At 43.2% G+C, this 16,672-nt stretch overlaps 1 protein-coding gene across 4 annotated transcripts in view; it reads right to left on the bottom strand.

The window, feature by feature from the left end:
• The window catches only part of HEATR4 (HEAT repeat containing 4), a 47,955-nt gene extending 36,127 nt beyond the window's left edge, over positions 1–11,828 (bottom strand). For 3 of the 4 annotated variants that reach the window (XR_005597943.1, XR_005597944.1, XM_039536633.1), the window contains exons 1-5: positions 11,418–11,828; positions 7,004–7,987; positions 4,426–4,613; positions 2,755–2,898; positions 130–330 (exon numbers count right to left, since the gene is read on the bottom strand). Coding sequence is in view for 2 of the 4 variants with exons in the window: in XM_039536633.1 (XP_039392567.1) it covers positions 130–330; positions 2,755–2,898; positions 4,426–4,613; positions 7,004–7,987; positions 11,418–11,473 (1,573 nt within the window). In the remaining 2 variants the exon portion in view is untranslated. Of the gene's footprint in view, positions 1–129; positions 331–2,754; positions 2,899–4,425; positions 4,614–7,003; positions 7,988–9,301; positions 9,425–11,417 lie in introns of those variants that run through there. The other variant, XM_039536634.1, reaches the window with a different exon arrangement.
• Between the last annotated feature and the right edge of the window lie 4,844 nt (positions 11,829–16,672).

Below are 16,672 nucleotides of genomic sequence, written 5' to 3'. Positions count from 1 at the left end.
AGGAAAGAGTTTAAGAAAGGTGATCAGACACTGCCAGTTACTCTTGCGTGACCCACCAAGCAGACTAATGGCTACCTTCAGCCACTATACACTAGAAAGACTGGAATTTCAATAAGCACATCTACTCACTCAGCTTCCAGGCATTCTTCCACTGCTCCAGCATAGTTCTGAGGATATGTACATGCTGAGACAGGACTTCTTTAGGTTCCTTGTGCTCATTTCTCCCTCTCCTGGCCTTTGCAGGAGATGACTCCTGGCCCCTTTGTGCAAAGTCATCAGCAAGGGTAGGCAGAGCAATCCAACGGAAGGCTCCCCTCATAGGCCTCCAAGCTGCTCAGACAACATTATTAGAAACAGATTAGCACCAGTCCACTTTATCCCTTGCCTAAAACAATCAGCTAAGAAAGACCACAAACCTCAGTGCTTTTGAAACAAATTGTACGATCCACTTTTTGTACCTAGCCTTCTCTCACTAGCCTCACTGACATTAAATATTTTAAAAACAAAAAAAATCCCTTACAGAATAGGGGGGAGGGGGAGAAAGAAAGAGATCTTGTGTTTACTTCAGTAAATCTGTAGGGTGATGAGATAAAAATCTAAGTGGATGGAGAGATATAAAGGCAGGACACTGGATACTTTAACACGGGGAATTTAAGGATGGATGAAGACTTGGAAGCTGCCCCCTTTGAGTAGAATGAAGAGTTATATCTCAAACAGTGTGTTTTCCAAAAACGTAGATAAGGCATTTTTCTAAGAAAAAAATGTGAATTTAGGGTTTGTTCAATAGCTCGGAAGACTGAAGCCTCCATACACTCATAGAACAGGTACAGCACAGGTCAAAGCAATGCAAGGGATACTTGTGATTAGAGAGGTGTTTCCTCTGCCCCATGAAAGCTTGTCCATATTTGGCCAAGTTACAAGCCCCTGAAAATTGCCAGTTGCATATGTTTAGTAGAACTTGTTCAAGACTTGTCCTTAATTTTATGAACATTCCAATTGCACTACACATGCTTCCAGGCTCCAATGAGCCTTCTGCATCATTCTGGAGGGGTCTCAAAACACTATCTCCCTCCAAATAAGACAGAAAAAAAACCTGGACCCTCCTTCTTCTTTTCTTACTACTTGTCCCCCTTGAAATATTCTTTGGCACAGGAGAGGATACACTGAACTGTCCAGAAAACCATAAGTTCTAGATCCACCTCTTCTGCTCACTGATGTTAATTTTTCAAACTTCAAATTTTATTGAGTATGGCCTCATACCTCTACTGTAAGAGAGAAGTCTGTATTAGCAGCAAAGAATCCTGTGGCACCTTATAGACTAACAGACGTTTCGCAGCATGAGCTTGCATCCGAAGAAGTGGGTATTCACCCACGAAAGCTCATGCTGCAAAACGTCTGTTAGTCTATAAGGTGCCACAGGATTCTTTGCTGCTTCTACAGAACCAGACTAACACGGCTACCCCTCTGATACTTGAAGTCTGTATCAGTGCCTTTTCATTTTATGGAGGGAATGTGAAAGATTGCAAAAGGTCACAGAGCAGGGAAGGAACGGAACCCAGGTCTCTAATATCCAGATCCAAGTCACATCCACTTAGTTGCACTGCCTCTCTGAAAGAATCTGCTAGATCTATGTATTTGGGTATGCTGGCTGTAACAGGGAGCTACTCCTGCATATATAACCCATTCTTTCAGGTGCTTAAATATCCTCCTCAAGTGGCTATTTCATGGAGGATAACAGTCTACTGCTGCTTCCAGCTAAGAAGTTATTCCTTTAGCTTCAATTGTAGAGATCTGAGCTGTGAATCTAAAGGTCCTAAGGTCCTAAGGTCCAAAGTCTGCTGATGACTCTTGTGGGGGATCATTACAGTTGCACATAATATAATTTATTGTGGGTTCCTCCTCCATGCTTTTTATTATTACATTAAAAGAACATTATTAAGGTTGCAAACTTAAGCACTCAAAAGTTAGGAAGTGTCTATGTAACCTTAATACTGCTCCTTTGTGGGTATGCATACAATTTTCAATTACACGATAATATATTATTACAGGACTTGATACAGGGACAGGGGTCTTGCTGTAAAATAATGGATGAGTAAAAAACTCTTGCTGAAAGGAACCCTACACTTCAACAGACTCTGGCTACAGAAAGCCAAATTCTCTGCGCAAAAGACTGTCACCTCAGGAATCTATATTTGACCTGTGGAGGTACCTCAAAAAATCAAATGGAGTTGAGAAGTCTAACCTACAGCATGAGTACTCATCAGGGGCGGCTTTAGGGATTTTGCCGCCCCAAGCACGGCAGGCAGGCTGCCTTCGGTGGTTTGCCTGCGGGAGGTCCACTGAAGCCGCGGGACCAGTGGACCCTCCGCAGGCAAGCCGCGAAAGGCAGCCTGCCTGCCGCCCTTGCGGCGCCGGCAGAGCGCCCCCCGCGGAGCCGCCCCTGGTACTCATCCTCTTTCACTTGATCCCACATTCAGCTCCTCTCAACTAATACTGCTCAAATGTACCCTAGAATCCTTGGCACTAGCTCATCTGGCACTTCAAAGGCTATACCACAAAAGTCACCACATTGCTTTACATGGTACTGCTTAGGAGGACTCAGTTGCAAGTAACCATGCAAGTCTACTTCAATGGGAAGCCAGAGACAAGAAACGGGAGTGATTTCCCCTAAACTATCTCCTTTGAGAGTCATGGTCTACTTGTTAAGAAGCAGTTCTCTATTCAGTGTCCCCCAGGCTGGCTCAGGTCTCTTACCTGCCCCTTTCTGTGGCTTGAAATTCCAGTGCTCTGGAGGTCTCGGAAAGTGCTGCTGGAGGTGTTTGTAGTACTCATCGTGATTCTCCAGGATGAAGTGATCCTTTCTCCTCTCAGCTACCTGATGGACAATCTTGACTGTCCCTAAATGTACACAGGCACAAATAACTAAATCGGAGAACTTCACTATCTATATACACTGTCGGGCTTTGTAGATCAGAAACACATATCAAGAGAGGGATAAATCCATTTTTTCTCCCAGTACTTCTGAGAATGCTCTGGAACAGCTATTGTTGCTGCTGGGAGGGCCCTCACAATGTAGCTTAGGGAGAGTTGTAGGAATCAGTTACAATGTAGCTGTGGCTTTGGAGCTGTTGGGTCCATTTCAGCAATGAATTTTACAACTTTGACCAGCATATCAACTTTGCAACAAAGCTAGTCCAGAGGTCAATTAACCGGGGACACTCCTGAAGCTAGATCACTCTCCAGCATCACACAACTAGTAGGCTAGCTACCCACTATTTTCTCTCCTTTAAATATGGTTGAAGGTCTTTTTCCACTGAATTCTCTTATCCTGTGGATGATGGGGCAGATAACAACTTCACAGGGTCTAAACAGATAAGAGCAAGGGCTCATATGTTAGCAATACCAGCATGAACATGGCAAAATTATTTAATGGAAGACTCACCATCAACCCCCAAAAAACAAGTTAAAAATAGTTTCAGGGACTGCCCCAGTGCCCCGCCCTCACCAATTTCTTTAGCTTTACAATCACATTTTTTCTTGTTTCTTTAAAATGCTTTTCTCCCCACCGTTGCTGTGTGAAAGACCCACACAAGCTGCAGGGGAAACTGACTAAACATCCATAGAAAACACTGGATCGGACTATTCACAAAATGCTGCCAAATACACACCATGAACAAATTGAAGAGAGAAAACATTTTCTTCAATTGATATGCTGCTTCTTTTTATTATAGTGATCTTCAGTATTACTTGTAACCATAATAGGGAGATTTTGGACAGAAGTCTGGTTATATTGATGGTGCCCCTCTAACAACTTCCTACCTCAAGCTCTAGGCACTTGTTCGATTATTTAAAATACACACAAGGAACAACAAACATCCAAACAAACAACTTGTCCATTCAAATCTGCCTCAATTGCCAAATGATAGAATATTAAGGAATATAAGATTATCCCGATTCTTAATACTTTCTGTCCTCCACCTTTTCCCATCCCCAAAAGCCCAGAAAAATAGACAGACCTTTCAGTGTATCCTAAAAAAGTCATCTGTAGGACCAATGAAGCGAGTGAGTTCCAGAGTCAAGGACCCCTCATGGTGCAGAGAGCTCTCTGCGTGCAGCAGCAAACAAGCAAGCTGCCGCATTCTACGCTAACAAGTTTTCCAGATGGGCTCAAACTGTGGCCCACATAGAGTGCACTTCATTATGAGGCACTAGTCCTTTGGGATTAAAAGTGTTAATGTGGTTAAATCAAGAAACTCCTACAGCTTTTACTACAGTTGCCCATATTTTTTAGTTCATAACACTTGATTCAAAGTCACTAATCCTCCTGGTTCCAGGTTGCTTCCTGTGTACTCGGGCCTGGCCAGATCATCCATCCACCACATAAAAACATGCATAGGAATTGGTAGGAGTTTTGGTTCACATTACCAAAGTAGAGCTCCTGCTCAAAGGCATTCTTAGTGGAGTAGGAGTATTTCCCAACACGGGAGTTCAGCCGTTCCCGGTTCTTCAAAGAAGATGCTGGTCTAAGACACTTCTTTCCTATTATATGAGCTGTACTGTTGGTACCAACTGGGTCATCTGTCCAAAGCACCCTCGGGCAGTAAGCAGGTACCCTGACAGAAAAGAAACATGCTGTTAGCCTAGCACTGGCTTATAGAGGGAGCAATTAGGGGGAAAGGGGGCAGTATGGGCAGGAGTGCACTTTTGCTGTATTTATCAAAAATTGCATTTAATATCCATTGTCTGCTGTTCTAAAAATATTCAAAAAGCTCTCAACCTGGCATTCCAGGAATGCTTACATTACCTTGGTCACTACCTATCTCATCTTGATATGCTGCTTCATTACACAAACACTTTATTTTTGCCACAGCTCACTCCCCTTTGCTTCATTCAGCACTCTCTTCCTTGCCGTCTCACAAAGAAAAAAAAATCCCTGATGTCTTGGGAGGAGAGATGGGGATACATTTATCTTCTGTGCGCACTTCACAATTTTGGGAGATGCTCAGATAGGTGATAGGCATCATATCAAATACACAGATATAAGGCCATGCTAGCCACTCTGGGGGGAACGAAGAGATCTCTTTAAGACAGATTTTAAATTAAATCCTTATCAGGATATCTGTGCATGTTGGGGTGGAAAATGACCACCATAAACTGCTGGTCAGGATGGCTTCTTGTGAGTGTGCACTATCACTACACCAGATGAAAGGCCAACCTGTCTCAAAGACTACAAGTATCGCTTTAAACATTTCTGTTCCCTGGAGCAACTTCAAGATCATCTGCGTCACTCCACTGGCTATCTGCCATCACAGCACTTTACCATCATCTGAGTGAGTAGAATCAGTGAACTCATTTCCCTCTGCAGAGTACCTCTGCATGGAACTGCCAGCCAGGCTGAAAGCACCTCTCAGGGGAGGCTAGCTGAGCATCTGTAACAGACCTGGTCCTCAGTAAGCCACCCAAACCTGCTAGAACTATATGTGTCAGAGCAATAACCGGCTTATATGATTCATGTGGGACCCCATTCCTTGACTGAGGATCTATGGAGTAGCACTTATAATGGCATCATAAGAAGCCATGTTTTACCCTTCCATCTCCCAACATAAGGAAAAATACTATGCTGGCAGTCACTATTAAATGAGAAGTCTTGCATCTCAGTTATTGCAACATGCTCTTCTCTGGCCTGGACAAATGAAAAACTTCCCCTGCTCATATCCATTCAGAATGTTGCTGCAAAGATCATTTTCCTAGCCTGTCACTTTGACCACGTCACCCCTCTCTTTGCATCCCTACACTGGCTCCCCCTTCTCTACTGAATCAAACATAAGCTACTTGTCTTCACTTTCAAAGCCCTTCACAGTCAGTCCCACCCTTTCTATCATCTCTTATTTGCTATTGAGCTGTTGAGGCTTGCTTCCGATTGGCCTGTGAAGCCAGCCTCCACTGCCCACTGATTAAATTTTCAAACAAACACCTTCATGCTTTTTCCCATGCTGCCCCTCAAATCTGGGAGAAGATCCCCATAAATATCTGCAAAACTCTCTCATTGACATCTGTCAAGACCCTCCTCAAAACTTTCCTTTGCCACGATGCATACAAAAAAACTTACCCACAGTTAGGCTGTTGGTGTGCTGAGATCACTGCCTATCATGCTGGCCAATATTGTCTTATTGATTCCTCACAGTCTCCCTCCTCCCTCCCCCACCTGTCTATATCTGTTGTCTCTTGTTTTATATTTAAATTATAAGCTCTTTGGGACAGGGCTTGTCTTTATGTTTTGTGTTTGTGCAGTACCTAGCACAACGGGGTCCTGGTGCATGACTGGGGCTTCTAGGAGCTATGGAAATATAAATAATAATATAAGGAGATGGGAGAAAGGGAAGGGTAATGTTAGCCTGACAATGAAAGATGTGGTTATTAGCTCACCTTGAAAAGCCTAAGTAGAGCTAGCTGGGAATTTTCCAATGGAACATTTTTCTGTCAAAAAATGCTGATTTATTTAAATCAAAACATTTTGTGGGAATGTGTCAATTTTGATTAAACTTTCACAGAAATCTGCTTGTTTCCTCCCAGCTAGCCTGCCTCTCTGGTTCCTGGGCAGGTTAACTGGATGACAGTGGGGCAGCCCGGGATTTTAGGATTCCTGCTCTGCAGCAGCCTGGCTGATGGCTGCCAGACAGACAGAAATCCCAGGGCTTTCAGGAATTCCTGGCTCCTGGACAGCCCACCAGGCAGGCATCTGAGAAGCTGGGAAGCCCTGAGAGCCTTGGAGAACATATTGTGTTTTGGAAACACGAATACATTCCTGTTTCAGTGTTTCTGAAACAAAACAAAATGCACTCCCAGTTCCTCAAAGAATTTCTTGGTTTTGGATTTTCAAAGCATCTTCCAAAATGTTGACATTTTTCTACAGAACTGGGAATGTGTTTGCCACTCAGTTCTAAGCCAAAAGAGGGAATTGCATGTACTGCACTATTACACCTGTTGAATGAGTCCTTCTCACCTGTAATAAACTGGAAGCAGTGTCTCTGGTTTCTTCTCCACATGGCTCTGGGGACTGACTTCCATGGCATCTTCTTCTGCTTGAATTGAATCCAACAATCTCAACTCGCTTTCAGAAGAGAGTTCATCCCTGATTCTGTTCCAGTCAAACTTTTGTTTCTTGAAGCCATGGACATTCTGAATCCAACCACCCCAGGCAGTCTGCTGATTCACAATCCACTGAGCTGTGGACCTATTCAGCTTCTCCAATAGCATTTGCTCCCATCCCCGGGCCTCGCTCTTTGATTCTTGGATGTTATCTGTGGGTACTCTCTTTGCCTGTCTTCTGGTCATGGAGGATGATAATATTTCATAGGATTCTGTCAGGAATGTCTGTGAGGCAGGAGACTCACGAGGAAGAGAAGGAGTAATAGGCGGCAGAGATGACTCTCTGAGTGAGCTGTCCAGTTTGGCGCTCTGCAGTCTCTTTTCCATGGGGACTTTAATCCTGGTGTCCTTAGATGGGGAAAAATCCAATTTTGTATGGCAAGGTGGTTGCTTCAGAGGGCAAAGCTTGAAAGGTTGTTGCCTTACTTTCTTAGCCGTGGGTTCTTTCCTTTTTGGCTTTTGGATGATGTCAGAAGTACTGTAGAGATCCTTGAAATCACACTCTTTATAGGGCAGGCTTTGCAGTCCTCTGTGCTTCACAACTTCCTTGGAGAACTTCAGATCTGTGGCTATATTCAAGAAGTATTTTTTCTGGTAGAGCCTATAGTGCTGCTTGGAAAGGCAAAAGTCTTGCAAGGGCATGGAGGCCTTTGTAGTCTGAGAGCTCGCAGTAGAGCCGCTGCGCAACACCAAGCGCCCAGCTGGGTCATCGCTGTCCTCAGAGACTGTGACCCTCAGTTCAGCATCAAGAGGGAATGGATTATTGCTGTTGTAAAAGGCTGATCTTTTCATCCTGCCAGCACCAGTGAAATGCCTCAGTGCTGCTGCTGACAAAACTCTTTAAAACATAAAGATCAGTTTGAAGAGCTATGTTAATACATCAGCATCTCATAGTTCTCCAAGGCATTGCTGGAGTCCATCAAAATAATTAATGTAACAAAGAAGAAGGCCACCCCAGTTTATCCCATTCCATCATGCAGGATAGGGGAGCTCCACCATAGCAACTTCCCCTATTGCCAGTTGAATCATCTTTTAACATTGAAGATGCATTGAGTTTGCATTTCTAGAAGATGCACTTCCCTAGCACCAGTTGGTGTGAAGCTGAATTGGCATGGGAACAGGACAGCAGGTCAGCAACAGTGCTGATAGAGCTGGTACAATTAATTCCTTAGCCAGGTTCAGCAAAGCAATTAAATACATGCTTAAACTCCACTGAAAAGGGATTTAAGCATGTGCTTAAGTGCTTTGTTGAAATGGAGCCTACACTTCTGTGAATGATAAAGGAAGGACAAAGAAGAAAAGGAATGGAGAATGGAACAAAGAATAAGTGAGAGAAAAAGAAAATACGCAAAGATCCACTCTTTCCCATTAACTTGTTCTCTTTACTCTCTGATACAGCCATTTCACATCACAGGCAGAGCACAGGCAGATGAAATTCATACTACTCCCACATCATCCTGCCCTGACAGAGAGGAGCGCCCATCTAGGAGTAAAAAAGACTAGTTCCATCTACATTATTCATTCAGTCCTACCATATTTTATTGCCCTTCCTCCTGCCCCACCCCTCAATCAACACTGCTCTTCCATGCTGTAAGAGTCACACAGACATATCTTTTGACTTTTTTAGACCTTTTATAGGGAGTTGTTCCTGCTTGTAAAAGTTGCTGGATTGATAGCCTTGGAAAATGAAGGGCTCCCTTTGTCCACAGAACAGGTGGGAGTCATGGAAGCTTTCCCACCTCATCAGGATGCCTCTCCCAAACCAGAAGGGACCACTAAGTATCCCCACTCCGTCAGACTTTCTGCCTATACTTCCATTTAGAAAGTTGGCTTTGTAACAGACAGTTGTCCAATAGGATCTCTGGCTTCCAAATTCATTTCATACAGTTGACTTCATCCACCCAGTGGTAACAACAACTTTTGTTCACTACTACTCTCAGCGGGATTTGAACCAGAAACATTGAGATGAAACACTCAGTGCATAAACAATTCCCTGATCCCATAACCCACCTGATTTATTTTTCCTATCAGTCAGCACTTGCTGTTTGACTCATATGCTGTCCGTTTCCACTGATATCATATATGAACTCTACTGAAGCTAGCAAAAAACAAAAATCATCACCTAGAAAGGCAGGAAAGACTTTGTATTTACCTTACAGAATGGCTCCTACAGTCTTGGTCTTGTACGAACAGGCACAATCAGCTATTCCTTGCATGCTAAATCTCAGTTTCTTTGGATCTCAAAGGCCCACCCTCAAGCTGTTTACAGTAGTTGCCTGGCAACTGGTGATGTACTTCAATTCCACCAAGTGTCATTTGTCCCCATAGACAATCAGTTATTCATTTTTAAATAAAGCTCCCTATTTTTAAATAACAGAAACACTTACTTATTATTGAGAGCTACCTCATTTTGTTAGGGATTTTTTTAAATCTTCAATTTTACATTACCTTTTATTAATTGCTGTTAGAGCCTTTTACGCAACACTATATAAGGTCCAATCAGCATTCCTACATAAATCTGATTTTTTTATGGGACAAATACTTGTGCTTAGCATAAACACAGTGTATAGGTTCTTATTCAGAGACCATTATCTTTGGCTCTCCACTCCCCACAGTATTGTCTTAAATTTTGATCCTACGACAGATTGTAAATTCTTCAGGGGAGAGATTTTTTATATTATGTATCTTGTGTAGTGCCAAACATGTTGTCAGCTCTTAACAAGTGAAAAAATAAGATGGGAATAACTGTTTGAATTTTTTTAGACTAATTTCAAGATGGGTCTACTTTATTTTGAAACAAAACTTGCCTCACTTTTGTTATTACTTTTTATTTGTGAAGTTTCAACAGTTTACAAACATTTAAAAATCCTTTAAGTAGGTTACAGTCCAAAAGATCGGCAGAAAGAAGACAAAAGTACATTGGGAAACCCATAAGAACATAAGAACAGCCGTACCGGGTCAGACCAAAGGTCCATCTAGCCCAGTATCTGTCTACCGACAGTGGCTAATGCCAGGTGTCCCAGAGGGAGTGAACCTAACAGGCAATGATCAAGTGATCTCTCTCCTGCCATCCATCTCCATCCTCTGACGAACAGAGGCTAGGGACACCATTCTTTACCCATCCTGGCTAATAGCCATTTATGGACTTCACCACCATGAATTTATCCAGTTCTCTTTTAAACACTGTTATAGTCCTAGCCTTCACAACCTCCTCAGGTAAGGAGTTCCACAAGTTGACTGTGCGCTGCGTGAAGAAGAACTTTCTTTTATTTGTTTTAAACCTGCTACCTATTAATTTCATTTGGTGACCCCTAGTTCTTGTATTATGGGAATAAGTAAATAACTTTTCCTTATCCACTTTCTCAACATCACTCATGATTTTATATACCTCTATCATATCCCCCCTTAGTCTCCTCTTTTCCAAGCTGAAGAGACCTAGCCTCTTTAATTTTTCCTCATATGGGACCCTCTCCAAATCCCTAATCATTTTAGTTGCCCTTTTCTGAACCTTTTCTAGTGCTAGAATATTTTTTTTGAGGTGAGGAGACCACATCTGTACACAGAGTATTCAAGATGTGGGCGTACCATGGATTTATATAAGGGCAATAATATATTCTCAGTCTTATTCTCTATCCCCTTTTTAATGATTCCTAACATCCTGTTTGCTTTTTTGACCGCCTCTGCACACTGCATGGACATCTTCAGAGAACTATCCACGATGACTCCAAGATCTTTTTCCTGACTCGTTGTAGCTAACCCAGAGGACAGTAATAACTTATCTAAGAGAGATAATACTGGAAGAGATTTGTCCAGAATGAATACAACTATATAACCCCCTTTCATTGCAAAGGCGCTGATCTCTCACTTACACGCTTACTGCAATTTCAGTGGCCTGACTGACAGTCTGTTTGCTCTCTGTAAATAGCCTGAGAACAACATGCTCCAGTCGTGTCCCCAGTATGCCCCACTCCACATCCGCAACACACACTTGGCTTGTGGAGGTACCAGCACAGAGATATTTTAGCAGGTCTACTCAAGCCAGGCAACCCCCTTATGCTGGTTTCTGCTCCCTTAATGCCACTCGAGAAGTCTAAAGGGGGACAGGGCAGAACAGAGAATCAGGCCTTCAACCTTCAAATCTTTCATTTAAAAAAAACACATTTCTTTCAATTTTCTGACCTCCACTTCAGTGCTATCCATTTCTCCTCTTTTGCCTTGCCTTGTTCTCCAGTGTAAAAATGTGTTCACTCATTCAAAACATTCCATACCTTGTTTGTTGGTACTTCCCCCGTTCCTTCATTTGTTCTTCGTTGTCTGTTGTCATTTCCTCTGTTCATTGTAAGATCTTTGGGACATGAATAGTGACTTTATTTCTAGAAAGCACCATGCAAGCTTTTGTAGTGCTATATAGATATTTCATCCTCCTCATGCAGGCTGACCAGCTCCATTTCTAATAGAGCAATGAACACATAGCACCATGAAATCTCTTCCCCGCCTTAACCTGGGTTTCAATCTGCAAGAGACTGCTTTTCAGCCATGATCAAGTGGAAGAAGTTTGCTTGAGCAGAATACAGTAAGGATAGAGTCAGGATGGAAAGTAAAACAAGGCAATTAATGCATTCCTACATGCTCTACCCTCCCGGGGAAACTCTTGTGGCTTGTCTACATGGCCAGTTACCTCAGTTTGCCATGCACGATAATCTACAGTGTGTTGCAGGCTAGAGCACTAAGTTGCCATGTGAACCCTGCTACCTCACACTAGCAGTTCTATAGTGTGCTTTGACCAACTGGTGCTTTACACAGCAGTACATCAAAATGTACTGAGGAACTTTTAGTGCACACCCTGGGTTGCTGCATACTAAGTTCCTGTGTGGACAAGTCCTGAGTTTTTCTAACTCAGCAATTCTTCTTCTGTGTTTTCCCAGTCTGATGTGGTGAAGGGCTTCTTTCCAGTGTTATACAGTCACTAATCTGCCTATCAACAACAAGATGTTTATTTCCAATTTTAGTTTCTTTATTAAGGCTATTGGCAAGTGCTTTGGAAAAATCAGTTTCAAAACCATCAGGACACTACGGTCTACAATTAACTTAATTGCTTTATAAACTCTGGTCCAATACTTGCCAATATAAAAACCCACCCAGAAATGGGCTAGGCAAGCCACAATCTCTCCAGCATATGCAAGAGGGAGCACGGTTTACAGTATCTAAATTTTGATAGTGTTCCACAATTTAAGTCAGCATTTTGTTTTGTTTCTGAACAGGAAAGAAAAACAGCAATCTTTTTAGCAGCCCATGAACTTGTCTAAACCCAGTTTGAGAATCAACCTCCTGGTTATCACCACATAAGAGATGCAGAGCCTTGAGGTGGGTACTTGGAGACTAGAGCTTCTCCCGCTAGTGACTAGAGCTTCTCCCGCTAGTGACTAACACTAGCTGGAGAGTAGCAGAATGTTTGTTAATTGCATATTAACATATCTTCCAGGACACTTAAGCCACCAAATGACCATATGGGCCAATAAAAAGGGAAATTTCCAGTTCTGTAGTGAAGGTTCAGGTAGAGAGAAACTTGTGAGACTCACCATGGGTCTGACCATGGAATTGTGGTTGCCAAAATCTAGAGAATTTCTAGTATTAGAATTTGTGTCATACTAATACCACAACAAATAACTTAGTCTCACATCCATTCACAGGCCAGCTTACTTTTTGGGGTGCACTGTGGGAAACCTATCCCACAGTTCCCTCCCCCGCTGCTGCCCATTTGAATGGATTTCCCCCAATGCATGCTGGGAAAAATGGGAAGTCGTTCGCGCTTCTCTGGTCGGTACAGCGAGCGTGGCCACAGCACTGCGAGCATGGGCGCGCTGCGATATCGCTGCACTTATTGGCCATGTCAAACTCTCGGTGTGGATGGTGGCAATGGGTGGAAGTTCATGTGGAACGCGATTCTGGGCCCGGGAACAAACAGCACAGACTGGGTGGGACCGCATGTGCTGCAGGTCTGGGGATGGACACAGAGTGGCTGCGAAACTCAGGATCGTGGGGCACTTTCCTTGAACTGTGTGACTTGTGTCCCCCCCCCCTGCCGCCAGGACACACACAAGCGAGCAGCCCCTGACTGTGCAGAGCGAGTGGCCATAGCCCTCTGAAACTTGCCACGCCAGACAGCTGAAACTGCTCTCAAAGGTAGTGACTGTCGGAAATGTCCAGGCCATCATAGATGGCGATGGACTCACATCCTATCCTGGCACCAGCCCACCAGGCCAGCGACATCAACGGGGGGTGGGCGGCAAGGTTTCATGCTGCGTGTGTTCAGGAACTCTGTGTCTTTAGACTCCAGCCAGCAGGCACTCTTCCCGGACCACAAAAATACAGGTTGGGGATGTGCAGATGCCTACAGTGAATGCCCATGAATCATCATACAGGCGCCGCTTGACACTGAAAAGGAACTCTTCAACTACCGCTGAGCAAGTGCAGAATGAGGTTGCATCGCCTGGCTGCTTCTTATCATCAGCCAGACACACGTTGAGAGAGAATATCCCCCAGCGAGGCGATAGCATCAGGAGGAGGCTTTGAGCGAGTTTTTTTCACAGCAGCAGGTAACCTGTGACTGTCCACCTGATTTTTAAGAGAGCCTGATCATAAACCAAGTTTCGTAAACTAAAAAACTATTTTTGTTTTTTATAATAAATCTTTTATTTGACTTTTGCATTTCTGTTTATTCGTTTGAAACATGGAAGCATTCTGTGCTGATTAAAGGTGTGCACTGATGGGTGGGTTTGCAGGAAGGGCACGAGGATCGTGACTACGGTCCAAATGCATGAATGGAAGCCTGCCTTTACGGGATGTCAGGCACCAGGACACTGCCTGCCTGCACACCACAACTCAAGGAAAGAAGCAGGGGCACCATACACCACACACTCCCCTGGTGCCTAGTGACTGCAGTCTGTGTGTGCCCTGCATTTGACCCTGCAGCCAAGTCTGTAGCATGGCACTGGGGGCTATGCAGTGACACAATTACCCCCCCCACACAAACAACAGAAAGTCTTCTGACACAGAGAAACGGACGGAACAGTCAGTAAACACCAAACCGCTTTAATAATGTAATACACAGGGGGGGTTGAACTTGGAGTTGGGACTGGTTGATGCTGTAAAGAAATGCAGTTCAGTTCACCTCCCCTACCCCCTCTCGTCCTTGTCACTTTGGGTGAGGGGACAGGACTTCTTGGCGTTGGCGGTTGCAGATGCATGCGCAGGGGGCTCTCTCCTCCTGACTGCGGTCTTGCAGAACATCCATAGACCAAGCAGCGTTTGAGTCGCCTGCTGGGTCTCCTGCCGCCACCTATCCTCCCTGCTCTCTCTGCCTCCGCTCCTGGCTGGCCATCAGTTCCTGGAAACATGTCGTCCCTTGTCTTTTTCTCTGTGATGTGAAAAAAAAGTATGTGGATTTTAAAACACACACATGTCACAAACAGTACAACACAGTCTAGAGTTTCAGTGAAGAAGAAGACCAAGGGAAGAAAGAGTCAAGTCTCAGGAGAACTAGTCCGACGAGATTGAAATGCGCTCTCATGGGGCGCGCCATTGCTGAGAGCGACAAGAGAGAAAGATGCACTGCATCCTCTTGCAAAAAGTCCTAGTACCTTACAGTACAGAGTTAGCTTTTAGCTGTGCTCTCCTGCTGCTCTGCTGGAGGCAATGCAAAAAAGCAGAAAAGAAAGGCGCATCTCCGGCATCTCCAGTGAGTGGAGAGATGCCCTTCTTTTTTTCCTGAGGCCTGCCACAAGTGGCTGTTGGTCAGGTCATTGCAAATGCAAAACAAACTCTGTTGTTTAGCGGGTCATCATGCAAAAAAAAAGTAGTGTGTTAAGAGGAGGTTATTCTTAAAAAAAGTAAAACTCTGTTAGAGGGGGTCATTCTTAAAAAAAAAGTCTCTATGCACAATAGTAACAGTACACTAATTCCACTAATTAGATGCAGCACTTCCACAACGACATCACCCTGAGGCAAACCTCTGCTGAGGGCTTTTCAGCTGCTCCTCTGAGAGCTTTTGAATATCCCAGAGAGGACTTGCTCTTTGCTTGTGTTGTGTAGACCTGCTTGTTGTTTAGTTTCATATTAAAAAATGTTTATATAGTATTTCTTTTTTTATATAAATCCCTGTTTCTTAAAAATAAATGTTTCCTCTGAGGGTGATGAAGAGATCCTGGCTGTCAGGATCACTGGACTTCCCGGTCAGTCCATGCTGGGGACCTCTTTCTAGTCTGGGATTGCCGGACTCCTCTGCTGTTGTGTGGCTGGCCAGAGAATCCAGCTCGGACTGCTGTCCAGAGCGCCAACAATTCGAAAAAAAGTCTAGTGTAGACCAGGCCTTAGAGTTAGGATCCCTTTTGCTTTTGGAGAACTCAGAATACTTTTGACCAGTTTAAAATCCAAGAACCTTCTCTCAGACATTGTTTACACCTCGATTATGTTTAGTTGCCAAAGTCGCAGATTGACAGCAATGATAAAGACGTAGCGAAGAAGAATCACACACCCCAAATGAAAAAAGAATTTCAACTTCTTCAATGTCATTCAGCTTCCTTCTTTACACATAGGAATTCTGAGAATGTTTTTTCTATCTTCTTAAGAATACATCCAGAGATATTCAGTGGCACCATATCAAATCAATAATTTATCTTGGGATAATGTTCATTTCTACAGTGTTAACACATCCCCACAGAAAAAGATTTGAAAATGTTTACATATTTTGAAAGAGTCTCATGCTACACCTAACGTCAGTAGAGTTTGTGGGGTAGAAAGAGGTGGTTTAAATTGTTGAGCCAAGTAATTTTATTCCTAAAAAAATTATAATCTAAAGAGACAAAAAATGGTTGGCCAAATCTTAATAATTACCTCTCAATGTCCATTTAGGGAGGTAAAGTACTCTGTTTTAGTCACATACTATGTCTTAGGGGACACCACAATTATGAACAAGCAAAAGGATCTCAATAATTAACTATTTTCTTGTTAAAGAACAAAAAGAAAATAAAAACAACAAACAATGGTTACTTTGGTTACAACCTCTTTCGTAAATCTCTCTGTGGAGACCTTTTAACAGAGATTACACCTTTTGACAGTGAGCCCACCTTTGTTAGAGCTGCTCCTCCCTAGATAAATTAAGACCAAAGTATATTATTTCCAAAATGAGTAATAAGTCCTTCTTTATCACAAATAACTAAAATAGTTCATAGATGCAGAAAGGCATTTCATTTAATGGTAGGTGAGTCTTGTTTGGTATCTCACGGATAACCTAAATAGTTAATTAATGAGCAAAGGTGAGTGATCTTAACTGAGTCTTTTGAAACAAAGATGATATTTAAATTCAGTTACTTAAAGGAAGCCATTCAAGGATCCACCTTGAGACAGACAAGTTAAAGAATATCAAGAATCTTCATGTTAAAATTAGATCCACTATTTCTTTGGCTATGTCTACACTAGAGACCTTACAGCTGTACCACTGCAGCTGCACCGCTGTAAGGTCTTC

The sequence above is a fragment of the Mauremys reevesii genome, linkage group 4, assembly GCF_016161935.1.
Source record: "Mauremys reevesii isolate NIE-2019 linkage group 4, ASM1616193v1, whole genome shotgun sequence".
Taxonomy (NCBI): Eukaryota; Metazoa; Chordata; order Testudines; family Geoemydidae; genus Mauremys; species Mauremys reevesii.
Note: the sequence above shows the minus strand (reverse complement) of the source record. Positions and strands in the feature narration are given on the sequence as shown.